The sequence below is a fragment of the Rhipicephalus sanguineus genome, chromosome 5 (genome assembly GCF_013339695.2).
Source record: "Rhipicephalus sanguineus isolate Rsan-2018 chromosome 5, BIME_Rsan_1.4, whole genome shotgun sequence".
NCBI lineage: Eukaryota > Metazoa > Arthropoda > Arachnida > Ixodida > Ixodidae > Rhipicephalus > Rhipicephalus sanguineus.
In genome coordinates this window covers 33685873-33699794 of record NC_051180.1, presented here as the reverse complement: position 1 = coordinate 33699794, position 13922 = coordinate 33685873, and the positions used below count along the sequence as shown (strand labels likewise).

The 13922-nt window shown below is 46.0% G+C and overlaps 1 protein-coding gene across 1 annotated transcript; it reads right to left on the bottom strand.

The window, feature by feature from the left end:
- Positions 1-5330: 5330 nt before the first annotated feature.
- LOC119393459 (acetylcholinesterase) lies at positions 5331-8783 on the bottom strand. Its single transcript, XM_037660489.2, has 2 exons — positions 7281-8783; positions 5331-5785 (listed from the first exon to the last, which is right to left on the bottom strand). The coding sequence occupies exons 1-2, from the start codon at positions 8774-8776 to the stop codon at positions 5638-5640; spliced, it is 1644 nt and encodes a 547-aa protein (XP_037516417.1). The 5' UTR covers positions 8777-8783; the 3' UTR covers positions 5331-5637.
- Positions 8784-13922: the final 5139 nt, after the last annotated feature.

The window sequence follows — 13922 nt, the reverse complement described above, 5'->3', positions numbered from 1 at the left end:
GCAATCTCGGCGAACTGGGCCCGTATTCTCAAACGATCGCAAAAGGCGATAGTATCGCGTTTGGTGACGTAGAATTTGATGCGTTCAATAAGTAAAAAAAAAACACTTGCCTGTGACGTCATTGTTGCAACTGGCCGTTGGTAGTACGAATGTCTCACAACACAGTGAGCGCACCGTACGAGCGCAGAGCAACCCGAGTGCGGCGTTTTCGAGCGTGTGCTGCTGCTTCTACGCAGTGGCCAGGCTTGGACGGCTTGGCTGTGGCTACTTGAAGTATGAGACGTGTTGAAAGTGCTTTCAACGTTTTTTTGTTCAATTATTTAATGCACAGTATAATATCTGAAGAACGCAACTTTGCGTGAAACGTATTTTCGTTGAGAGTTTAACACGGCGTACTCGGAGAGTTCAGCTGTAGCGTGCCGCCGCAGCGACATCGTCTCAAGATGTCAACATGTTGCCGGCTCGCGATAAGCCACGCGAGCAACGCACGGTTCATGTTCCTGGGACGTTCAAACCAAGAAAAAACACGCGTTGGCAAAGAACGAGTGCTGATAACACCCCAAGGTGATGCTCGATGAAAGCTTCAGCGTAAAAAATGCTGCGTATATCCACCGAGGACTGAACACTAGAAGCTACCGCCTACTTCACTGAAATGCTAGACTTCACCACGAACCGACGGTTAACGGTGCCTTCGTTTATTGCAAATATGTCGAGAGCACCGTCGAGCACCATGACGCAAAATTGACGTCGGCGGAATTACCAGATGGCGCCCTAACTTTTCCGGTTTGCTCAATAGCCAATCAGCGCGCACCAAAGGTGATACTTTTGCGATTGTCGCCTTTTGAGAATACGGGCCCTGGTTTAGCCGTTGGCTGTTCAACAAGCGTATTCGGTTACGCTTTTCCTCTCAATAGCCAGAATTACTTTTTCATATGTCAGCAATGCTTACGGTTACCATACGTTTACACAACGTTGGAATGAAGCCCACCATGTACTCAATAAGTACTCCTGGAATGCATGGCGCACCTCAGATTCTGTTTGTTTAAAATTTATTTTTTAATCAGGAGGAGGACGTCCGTACGCGAGAATAATCAATGCAATCGTTTTGATAAGACACATTCATCAATTTTTCGCACACGATTTGGAGATTCATTACCACGTCTACCAATCTATGCCAAAATTGATATCAGTGGCAAAACAACACACTTTTCTATGATGTACTCGTTACTTCCAGTTCACTGCCTTTGTACAATCGCTAGTTTTTGTAGTCTGGACTCCTCTGAGAGGGACAGGGAGAGTTCGAACAATGTGGCATGACCAAGATTTCGCCGTGTGCACCTGTGCTGGAGCGAAAATAAAGGCGTTTTGTTTCGTTTTCTCAGTGTTAACTTCTCTACCTCTCGCGACATCCATAGCAATTTCTGAACTTTCATAATGGTTAATAATAACTGTTGGGGTTTAACGTCCCAAAACACCGATATGATAACGAGAGACGCCGTAGTGGAGGGCTCCGGAAATTTTTACCACCTGGGGTTCTTTAACGTGCAGCTAAATCTAAGTACACGGGCCTCTATAGCGTTTTCGTCTCCATCTCAACTTCCATGCAGAGAAAAAGTGAAAGGTCTGTCTCAATAGCCAAGGTGTAGGCAACGAAAGTGGTGAATCCCGTGAGAACGAGAAGCGCACGAAGAGAGAGAGAGAGAGAGAGAGAGAGAGAGAGAGAGAGAGAGAGAGAGAGAGAGAGAGAGAGAGAGAGAGAGAGAGCAACTTTGTTGAAGTTAAAAAAAGAAAGAGCATTTTTTACGGAGGGATGGCGGTCAGGCCGTGCCTGGCCGCCGCCTCCACGGCTCGTTTTATGGCCCGGAGCTGCATTTCGAGGCTGGTGTTACGAGCTCGATGGATATGCTATGTGCAGTGTCTTTTTGGGTTGTTACAAAATTCCAGGACCTGTGTTCTCCAAAATAACAGACACGTTATTCGCAAGAGAAAGTGCGTTCTAATCGAGTAAAAGAAGATGCGAGCCAAACTAAACCGTTATGCCTGACGTGTTACTTGGGCGAATACTGGAATATTGGCAGCGCAAACTAACCCGATACAGAAGGAAAACACAAACAAGCGACTTCTGTCTCCTTCTGTGTCCCGTTATTTTGCGCTGCCAATATTCTAGTGTGAACATATACCAACTTGCCCACCTTTCAACCCTTCTGCAACTAGTGCGAATGCCTTAACTGTCTCATCAGACGCTGGCTTTGCAAAACGCGCCGCGCTGTATATATATACATATATATATATATATATATATATATATATATATATATATATATATACATATATATATATATATATATATATATATATATATATATATACATTCACTTGACTTTAGCGAGCTTAATAAAAATCGGACAAAAACCAGGGGTGGCGCCGGAATCGAGCCTGGGTATTCTAGTAGTCAAGTATTCTACAACAGAGCCACGCCGGTGCTTGAAACCGCTTTGGAACAAGACTCTCCAAATCGGGCAAGATGCCACGTGAACAGATGTAATACTGCGTGGCAGAAGCTTTGAACCACACTAGGCGTCCCACCACGTGAAGTGCGCAACGAGTGAGTGGTTTGGCAGATCCCTCGCGTTGTGGGAGTCGGTTGCACGCGAAGCAGTCAGCGAGTACTCCTATGCTGTATTTTATGACTTTGGGTCAAGCGTTACGGGGCGGATCGACTTGTTTTTGCAAGTGTAGTAGCTGTGTGCACATCGTGGGCTTACCAGGCATGTCGACAACACTGGTGTTTAAAGGGTAAATTATGGTGCGACGTAACGCCAGCCCGCACGTTAGTGTACACGTCAGTATTATCGAAACTAAATGCACTTTGTGGTGCAATCATGTGAATATCATACGTAACTTTCGTTAATGTATTCATCCGGGGTCGAGCAGTGCTTCAACATAGCTTGGTGAATCATAGGAATACAAATGTAATGTTTATTAGACTGCTTTATAAAAGCGGAGCCAACACTGGAACCACAGGCGTTAATCTGATATGGCGCCTGTACCGTAGGAGTACATATGTAGTGTTTATTGCTTTCTTGTAAAATTAGATGGCCAGCGCCACAATCACAATTGACGTTTAACCGACATTACGCCTGCATAGGCTGTTTTTCCAAACGAGTTTATAGACCTGGCGTGGCTCCATTGTAAAATACCTGATTACCACGTAGAATGCTTGGGTTCGATTCCTGCTGGGATCCACATTTTTATTCTTTCCAATCGTCGGGTCAAAGCTACCGATGTCGGTTTTTCTTAATGCTCTCACATTTAAATTACTAGTGTCTGTTCTTGCTGTTCCTGGGTAGATATAAACTGTCAATCACCTGTGGCGCATACCCGTACACCGCGGCCCGTCGTAAACGGGTATGTGCCACACGTGTCTGTTGGAAAGGGTTAGACGACGTACCCGACAGGATTTCCACATTATTCATGTCATGACCCGACAGTCATATTTCGTCAAATCCTCTTACCATCCCATGCCACTTTCGGTCTACACCAAGTTAAGGAGGCGATCATGAGAGCCCCCAGACGTAGGCGGCTGGTAGACAGACAAGACAGACAAACAGACAGACAGATAGATAGATAGATAGATAGATAGATAGATAGATAGATAGATAGATAGACAGATAGAAACGCTCAAAGTGCCGAAGGTATGCTAAGAAATGCTTCGCATTTAAAAGTCACAACGCATAAAGGGCTGAGCGTGATTAATCATCATCGTCAGCAGCAACAGCAGCAGTCACAGCATCAAGTGTGCTGCCACTCTCGTGTCCTCTCATATTTCGATGATAACGATTATAATAAAGAAGCTAATACCATAGTCCCTCATGCTAATACAATAGCCACAACGAACGAACTTCGCCTTGGGGTCGTCTCAGGTGAACGCATAAAGGACCCTGCGAGTTTTAATGAAGGCAGTCTGCCGATGGCCAAAAGAGATTACGAGCAGAATTCGCGAATTCGGCCTCGGCTTCATTAACACACTTACAAATTGGAAAGTTTGAAAATATTAATCGCTTTAAGGGTTGTACGGTCCCAAAGCTACGCAGCGGAATATAAAAGTCGTGGTACTGCATGGCTACAGATAAGGTTTTGCCAACCGCGCACATGGTTTTTTAACATAAAAAAAGCCCCGGCCGTAAAGGAACGTTTTTCTTGTTGAACAACTGTATGTGAACGAGACATACATAGGTAACAGACTTTCTTTTTGGCTCATTAATTGATCTAAAAATAAAATAAGCTGTTTGTTTTGATCCAGACTGTTAGACTACTTCGGGACAGCTTTAAAGGCTGCATTCTGTGGGTCTGGATGCACGACGCCAAGAGTTAAAGGGACACTAAATTAAAACAATGAATCGGCTTAAATTGATAAATTGTACTCTGAGAACTCAGATGTCAATAATTTCAACTTCATAGAATTTCTCCTCTATGACCGCCCTATAAGATCAAAATCTTACTTTTAATCTTCGCGCCGTAATCGCCGCATGTGACGTCACGGATGCCAAAGTGTCATTTTCGTATTTTGTCCACATTGACTCAACGAAATTTCCTGAAACTTGATATGTTAAGTCTATGGCCCCCTCAGATGACAATGTACTTCATTTTTTACTGATTAAGAACTACGTAGGACCTTGTAGATGCCGTCAAAATCTATGACGTCACGACGTTCGGTGCGAGAATTTCAAGGTGGTGTGGCCACCCACATCTTTCTGCGCGTTTTCTCGCTCACCAAGAGTCTCCTCGCGGCGAGCTCGGCGATACTGGAATTGTGAAAGAGTAATTTACAAACATGAGAAAAATCGTTTTTCTCTTCAGTGTTCCTTTAACTTCAAAAACCTCTCGAAAGTCCTTACCGCGGCGTCAGTACTTATTTCTATTTTATTTTTATATCAACACACTGCCGCGTTGAAGCGATATCGCAGCAGTGGGGAGTAGCAAATATTAAAAAAATTGCAAAACAAAGGAAGATGCAGTGAATATGAATATCAGTGGTTAGCATTACACAGTAGGAATTCAGCAACTGACAAAGATCGTACATAACCGGGTAAAACATTCGCCAGTTCAGCGGAGTAGGCAGAAATACTGTATTTAAACGCATTAGTGTGGGGATGAGAAGGAGACACATTCAGTACATGATGATGTCTGGTTGATGTAGGTGTGGCGGGTGTGATGTAGTTGCTAAGTAGAGGAAATCGTGGTGAGTGATTAAGGGTACAAAAATTCAACGCGACAACGAGAACAGAGACTGGTAAGCTGGAGACTACGAAGATGGGTACTAGTTTAAACATACCTGTCAAAGTGGGCTTCTTATTCCTTTATTTCTGAGCGTAGGCACGATTACATGATAAAAAAAAAAAACGACGAATTCGTATTTTGAAGAAGTGATATTTACGTTTCTCGGGTTTTAAGTGTCTAAACCACACAGGCTGCATGGTTAGCAATGTTGGTTATCCGCTTATATAACCTCAGTACTGCCTACGTTCAATCTCAGTTGAATGATTGCGACTTCCGCCATTTTGCTAACAATTCTCGCGTTGAAAGCCTAGTCGCTAAGTTTGTTTATGAAATCAAACAACGACAAGCGGTTTCTTTTTATTGATCAGGTAAAAGTTTGTGCCATACATCGCACGTGGAATTGAGGAAGTGCCTCTCCTGGACATTGCTTCCATTTCTTATGTGCAGGTAGTGTCCATCTTCATCAAATCTTCGCCACGTAGTGCCGTCGATGACTTTCGGAACACTGTAAGATTCACCAAACGCCAACGCCAGAGGCGTTAAAACTGCGATAACGCTTTGAATTTGGCCAAGAGATAACTTCACATTTGACTATAGCGGCTACACAGGTCGCTCGAGATAAACGTGCTGTAATAAAATAAGGGGGGAAAAAAAGTCTCTTTGGTTGTACAAAAATATCAGGACATGAAAGAAAGCTAACGTGAATAGAGAAAAATAAAGGTGCAGTAGACTGAAAACTGAGAAGTTTAGTGCGTGTAGAACTTGGTATTAAATGTGTGCCTTAGTAGACACTAAGGCACACATTTTTCCTTCATTCATAGCAAGGGTCTCGTTCTGGCAGACTTGATGCCTTCAGGTAGTATGTGAGGGATTATTGGTCAGCTGCCAGCTCGTAAAAAGATCACGTGGTACGTGACGCCAAAAGGCAGAAAGAGAGTGTTCCACACTCGCTGCCACGGCTGCGATCGGCGCTGACTAACACTCCTAGGTTTAAATGCACTTATATACCCGAAAAAGTGGACGGGAGGATGACCGCCGCCGTAGCTCAGTGATAGAGCATCGGACGCGTTATTCGAAGGTCGCAGGTTCGGTCCCTGCTGGCGGCAAGTTATCTTTTCGTCCACTTTACTTTCTTCACATTTATATTCTAATTACTAATAACACCCCCTATACTTTCATTGGCATTATTGTCTGTTAGGTCTCATTAATATTGTGTCTAACAAAGAAAAACGAGCCCTTAAAAGCCATCTTCTTTCCTTCATTAGTAGACACTACGCATTTGTGCTTTTTTACGACAGTACAGCAAAATAACGATTAACATAAAGGAGAAAATAATGCACTCAAACATACTGAGTGGTTTAGAAAACGTTCAGGATGTGAACTTGAGCTTCGAGAACTATGCCAATTAAGGGACCACATTCTTGCCCTTAATTCTATCACCTCATCAGCCGTGTACGTGCAACCATGACGTGTAAGAAGGAAGCGGCTGTTTTTACACACTGCTTTACGTGCAGTTCCTGCTTTTATCGCGTTGAAACATTTTTAAACGTGGAATCCGGCACGATATGATAGAGCCTACCGGGCTAAATGTCTACATAGACTGTTAATAAACAAAGTGTCACAGCGATAGTTAGAATGCCGAAGGCTGCAAAGTCTAAGAGCAGCTTGTTTTCGCTTTCCGTTTCAATAACAGCCACGGGCAAGATAGTTGTAGAACTGATACAGAAACCTGGAAATGTACTTGTTGCGTCTAACAAGTGCCGCCAATGAGTTACCTGAAGAACGACTAACTCAAGAAAACACAGTTTAATCTAAAGCTTCCCAAACGAGTTACGATACGGCGTTCGCAATAAACACCCCGCCTTAGCAGTTTTTCCCTGGAAGGACATCCTTTTCCGTCGTGTCAGTTTATACATAATACGTTGCGCAATCTAACGCTATCACTTTTACATATGACTTCCTGTAATAGCCAGCTGGTAAGTGGCTCAATTAATCCTTACCCCGTGCGGCTGAAAGTCGAGACGACGTTTATCATGTTCTCGGTTGCCTTGACGTCCGCGGCCGAAGGTCGACCGGGTAGGCTGAGAGCTGAGCCCAAGCTGAACACAATGTCGTCGCTGTGCGTCGGTCGAATCCACTCGGGCCAGTCGAGGAAGGAGAGCTGCTCGGAGTAACGAAGAACGTGCACCGACACATTCGCAGCTGAAAGTTCGCGGGCAACGCTTAGCGCGGGGCAGCCGAAAAGGAAGTCACCGAAGAGATCGGAGGCAGCGCGAACAACATCGACGCCTTTCTTTGCGGTAACCGGGTCGAAGTAGCGCTTCAGGATAGGCTCGGTGTCGAAGATCGCAATCGCACCCAGTAGTACTTTCATAATTACTGCCAAGTGGCGTTTGGTGACAATGTCAATGTTGTCGATATTGTTGACGTTCGTGAGCAGATGCTCGATGAAGAAGTCCCCCTCCGCTGCGCAAACACTCACCAGGATGTCACGTGCGATCGGTGGGGACAGCGCAAGCGCTTTGCCGGGCTTTTCCGGCACGAAGGCGACACCCAAGACCGGAAAGAATCCGTCGAGTCCGGCGGTATTGAAACTCTCCGCGGCTTCCAGTATATCGCTGACGTTCTTGGATCGCAAGCACGTGACCACCTCAGTACCGGAAAGCTCGCGTGAGTCCCGTTTCTTGCAGTCGAGGTAGTCGGTGAGCATGTTTGCCCTGGCTTTCGCCTGCGCCAGGCTACTTACGAAAGCCCTGATGAACGGGCTGCCACTTTGCATGAAGGCACGCTGGAAGACACCGGCGCTGCTTGGCGACGAGAGATGGAAACCGATCGAGATGGCTCCGGCGCTCTGACCCATTGCCGTTATAGCGTTAGGGTCGCCGCCTAAGGAACGAGCGTTGTCCTTGACCCATTGCATAGCAAGTTGCTGGTCGTACAAACCCATGTTGCCAGGCGCATCTTCGGTGCCCGGAATGTACAGAAACCCAAGAGGTCCCAGTCTGTACGCTATAGTGACGACGACAAGGTCTCCTCGCACTGCCAGTTCGGACGCATCGAACATCTTCATCGCAATTCCTCCAAATGTAAACGCTCCTCCGTGAATGTACACGACTATGGGCCTCGAAGTTGAATCGCTACTTCGAACAGGCTTGAAGATGTTGAGAAAGAGGCAGTCTTCAGAGACGGGATCCGCTTCTGTTACTGCGAAAAAGCTGTTAATTCGAGCGGGAATCTGCGGACACATTGGTGGTAGCGAGGTGGCGTTGAGCACGCCTTGCCAGGGCTGCTTGGGAGTTGGTTTCTTGAAGCGACGTTCTCCGATTGGTGGCTCGGCGAACGGTATTCCCAAGAAGGTTAGCACTGGACCAGTCGTTGTCGAACGAATGATGCCCCTAGCATCCCCGGAAGTTGTGTGAATCACATTTTTAGTGTCTTCGGCGCTTCCGACCACCAGACAGAGGGCAGCGATAAGTAACGCTAAGCCAGCCAACATTGTTGATGAACTGCAAGTAAAACAAATAATTATTGTTATTGGCTTATTTTACAAGCGTCTAACACTGTAAAAGTAACTGAAGATGCGTGGGATGTGTTAGTGTAAACTCGGAATAAAGTTGACTGCCTAGGTTACTTAAGAGAGAGAGAGAGAGAGAGAGATAAAAGCGAAGGAAAGGCAGGGAGGTTAACCAGGTTGTACCAGGTTTGCTACCCTACACGGACGCGCTAATAAAGCCTGGCGCACCTATATTGAAATGCAGTCACTTCCTCCGGAAATGAAACTGGCGGTATTGTTTCCGGCAGAAACAATACCGCGGTGAATGCGAAGCGGTGAATGCGAAGACTTGTCAAACGAACGAACATAAAACAACAAGAATTGCATAAGATGACGAATGACACCTTTCAGCACAGACATAGCCGTAGGAATCAGTGAATGTACGCGTGCGATCTGGTTGAACCGAGAAAAGTTTATTTTGATGAACTCTATATTTATCATCAACGTATGACAATATAACATATTCTTTCTCTTTTTTTTCTAGGAAGAATAAGAATAAAGAACCACGTCATCGTGAAATGAAGAGTTAGCATTTAGCGAACAAGATATTCGTTTCTGGGCGCTCACTGGTAATCTGACTACAGCCATTCTTGCCATCCCGTCCTGGTCCACGTATGTGGCACAAACATGGCTATTTGGTAGCAGCTGCTAGTTCATTGAGTACGGGGTTGTGCAGCTGCGTTCCAGGTCGCGGGTTCAATGCCAGAGGTTGACATTGACCGACCGACCAACCGCAGAAAAAAGAACCCACACAAACAAGCAAAGAAAGAAAGAGAGAAAGAAAGAAAGAAAGAAAGAAAGAAAGAAAGAAAGAAAGAAAGAAAGAAAGAAAGAAAGAAAGAAAGAAAGAAAGAAAGAAAGAAAGAAAGCAAATCGCACAAAACATTGAAACGCGCGCAGCACCACACCAAAGAGCACGAACACACACAAAGCCGAGTGCACGTGTTTTCTTGAGAAGCTTTACTTTTATGTGTTGCTTTACTCTGTCTTACACGCTCAGCATGCCTTAACATAATCACATGAAGTAAAAAAAAAAAGAAGGAGAAGAGATGCTAACAGTCTTTGTGTGCTTCAATGTCTGCATACTACAGAATTGTACCCTTCGATGAGTCTCATTCTTCGTTATCGATATGATGACCAGCTTAACACGTGTGTGTTTGAGTACAAAAGAGTTGTTACTTACCTCTGTGTCTGTAGGTGGAAAGCCCAGACTGTGGAGCAGGAGGATGAGGAGAAGGAGGAAGCGTATATGCCAACAGGATGACCGCGGCAACTGTCTCACACCCTGGTGGACACGTCAACCGCGGTTGAAGACTGTGCGGTGCGGAAAGAAGACAGCCGCTCTCCACGACGCCCTACGCGTTACTCTCTCGGTGTGAGAGTCTTTTGCGCGCGCAGCCGAGAAGAAAGTGACGCCACAGCTGACGAGGACGAAGGTGACGTAGGAGAGCATGGTATATCGACGGCGCCTCTATGCAAGTGCACAACGTGATTGGTATCGAGATGCATGCAACGCACGTTCGTCGCGTAGCTCATTCGACCTCGCATCTGCACGCGCCAACGATCACTCGGACCTTCAGGGTAGGCGTCATTTCGACGCCGTTAAGGAAGGAACTTAAAAAAAAAAGACAGAAAGAATCAATATAATAGGAGTGAAGAGATACCCGCGTCTTTTCCTTCTTTAAAAGTGTATAAGTGAGTGCAGCTTTAAGCGCACAAGACGAGGACAAACAAAGCCCCATGTCTCGTGGGTCTCGTGCTTCAGCTTTGCCCTCGTCATGCGTGCTAATAGCTTCCTTCGCGTCTTGCCAGCATCCGTAAACGCAATATAGCCTGAGGTGGGAGTCCTGAATTTCATGGGCACCGTGCCGCAATTTTATAAGTCCCTTCCAGGCATTGCAGTCTTTTCTCTACGTCCTGATTGACCTCCCCTTGAAGATACAGGACAGCGTGGAATCGTGCCAGCTGGCGAGAATTTCCTCTCTTCCACTATTCCAAGAAAAATTCTGAACAGGTAATCTCGTTGAGGTTTAGTATAGCTATAGCATAGCCATGCAAGTGAGCTCGCGTGTCTCGGTACGAGCGAAAAAACTACAAACCAAATCATCTGCACGTGATAAAAAAAAAAAAAGTGACGGCCAGGTTGCTTAGCCCAACGAGCGCAGGTACTATTTATTTATTGTACCCTCAAAGTATCATCGATACTAAAGCAGTTCGGTCTTTCTTGTTAATGTGCTGCAAAGTTTAGCAAGCGTCATCGACGGCCTGTCCCACTGAATCAACAATCAGGTCATGAGCGAGACAGCTCTTCCGTGATTGCCCAATACCGGTGGTAACATTAAAACGCTTCTGTTACGATCATGCGCCATGCAAGACCTGAACAACTGATGAAAAAGCACAAGCACTAGAGATACATTGCACGCTTGCGTTGTTATTTTCAGCCATGCTTTTGCAATTTCCGGCAACAGGTAATCTGAAAATGAATAAGTGCTGAGTAGGCAAGACCCGCATGATTCTTCGTTATAATGACGCTACAACGCTACCGACGTCAAGGTTCGAGCGTTTCAGGGTGGCGACTGTTGTCTGCAAAGGTCCTGTAAATCGCATTAGGAGGCCGTAGCGGTCACAAAACGTGCAGTGGGGAAAACGTATATATATAATGAATCTATCGTATGCATGTCCAGCTCGCTCAGCTCTACGTTATTATAAGCTATCGTATGCAGTTTGCTGCACATAAGACAGTCCTACATAAGGTAAGGAGACCGGTGTTTTCACTTTAGTGTGTGTTGAACAGCCGAAGTTGCACACAACTCCTTCAAATCTGCTCGGTGGGCACTCATTAGATTTTTCCCTCCGATGTTTCTTTTTGTTTTCAGGAAATTTTTTCTTTAAGAAATGTACGCAGCTTGAATCAGGAAACAGCGTGGTAAAAACGAAAACGAAGCAGAGGAACGAGGAATACACGTCGTCTTCGTTTTTACCGCGCTGTTTCCCAATTCAAGATGTTCAACCAATTATCCAAGTTGACCTTATTAGAAATGTACACAGTTTGCGCTAATTAGCGCAAGGCTGGGTGACAGGGGAGCTGGTGATCACCCTAGCTAGCCCCGGATTCCACCACCCACTCTTATAGTGCTCCCTGAAACAGGTGCGAACGACACTGCGCATGTCCTAATGTAAATATGTGATGAGGTGGGACCCTTCCGGATCGGAAGAGCCGGTTGTGTTTGATGGGACTTCGTAAATAAGAGAAACTTATCAAAATCTTGGCAATACCTATCATTACTTGTCTTTCTACCTTTGTCTGTTTTTCTTCCACTTCTTTCTACTTCTATCTTTATCTCTCTCTCTCTGTGCTCGTTCTGTCGCCCATCAAAGTTATTGCATTCCACGCTGGACAAATCGGCGGGTGTGTCCTGGTAGCGAAGCAGAAGACGAAGAAGAGGACGAAGTGGACGCGTGCCGGTTCGTGATGATGGTTTTCTGTCGGCTCCTCACGGCATAACGAAAAGCTTAACAACTCCGCTGTAAAATTCTTTTGAGATATTTCCCCTTGTGAAGAAGAAGACGCGCCGCCGGTCAGCAGTATCGCGAACGCTCGCCGCGCGCGGCTGGTCGCTGGCATCTTTCTGGATGGTGCTCTGCCCCGACTCGCTGTGTTTGTTCGAAGCGTCACCACAGGAACGCATCGCCAATAAACCTCGTCTCAATTGGCACCCTCCACCAATTGAGACGAGGTTTATTGGCGATGCGTTCCTGTGGTGACGCTTCGAACAAACACAGCGAGTCGGGGCAGAGCACCATCCAGAAAGATGCCAGCGACCAGCCGCGCGCGGCGAGCGTTCGCGATACTGCTGACCGGCGGCGCGTCTTCTTCTTCACACCCTATTCATTTTAAAGACGATAGTCTTTCTTGGGGAACTTAAACGCAGAAATTTTGGTCTGTCTTTCTGTCTGTCTTTCTGTTTGTCGGCACGTCCCTCGATTCAGCCACTCGGCCAAAGTTGAACCACTTGCCCAAGGGCCAGCCGTCTTGAACTGGTGCGGCTGTTCATACTTGTGAACGTTGTCGATCAAAAAGTAAATATGATGCATATCTGAGGTGCAACATCACTAGGTAAGTATTAGGTGGCGTGTTCCTTTAATAGAAAATGCATACATACGTAATTTTAAGGACCCTAGTTTCTTAAGCTGCGCTGAAAATGCATAAGAATGGAAGCTTGAGCGAGTTGGTATGCGTTCATCTTTGTTGAAACAGCGCTCACTATACGACGACGAAGTAAAAGAAGGCACAGGACAGGCAGCGCCTGTCCTGTGCCTTCTTTTACTTCGTCGTCGTCTAGTGAGCGCTGTTTCAACAAAGCTGAAAATGCGACTGCGCTGACATTTGCCTTCCTCCGTGCCCTTCGCACGAGCTCATTGTTGTGTTTCGGTTTCGGTTTTGTATGGCACTGTACGAATGCCATGGGTTGGTGTTGAAAAACTTTAGTTTTGAGAAGGCCAACAAGGTGAAAAAAAATATTTAAAAAATGAAAAAGCAGCGTTGTGGGCGGCCTTCAGGCTGCCGGTTGTGGGCGCCGCTCTGGCGTTCCTGTTTTACCCAGGCGACGTGTAAATAAAAGAGTGTGTGGAGAGTACTCGTTGAGTGCGGACGTTTCTCTGCTTCAGCGCTTCGCGCCAAACCGCGTTTTCGGGCTGGCTGGCGTCCCCGCCGGTCGCGTTGGTCACCGCCGGTCTTCGCCTGCTGCTGCGCCGGGACTACCAGCACGCAACACAGCACTCATGTTTCCCGACGTATTGCCAGATGGCGTCCATATCTCACACAGCGCCTCTTCTATCGTCTTTACACGACATTTGCAGCGAAGCACGCAGATACGCGGCCAATTTTTTTTTAATCGGCATAAGGCCGTTATACCTCCTGGTTTTGCGAGCGAGACCCTATTTTCCTTTTAGTTATTTTACCCACAGGAGGAGAAAGCGCACGCACGCACACACACGCACACAGAAAACATTTTGACTTATTATTATTAATCAGTTAGTATGAACCCGCAATCTTGTGCTTTAAGAATTAAAAATAGTGGATGATCCT

What these genes read in the sequence shown, in the direction of transcription:
- LOC119393459 (XM_037660489.2), bottom strand. Translation starts at nt 8,776, where the DNA reads ATGTTGGCTGGCTTAGCGTTACTTATCGCTGCCCTCTGTCTGGTGGTC. An exon ending in TCGACTTTCAGCCGCACGGG is followed by an intron (nt 5,786 to 7,280) that starts GTAAGGATTAAT and finishes TGAATCTTACAG; the next exon opens with TGTTCCGAAAGTCATCGACG.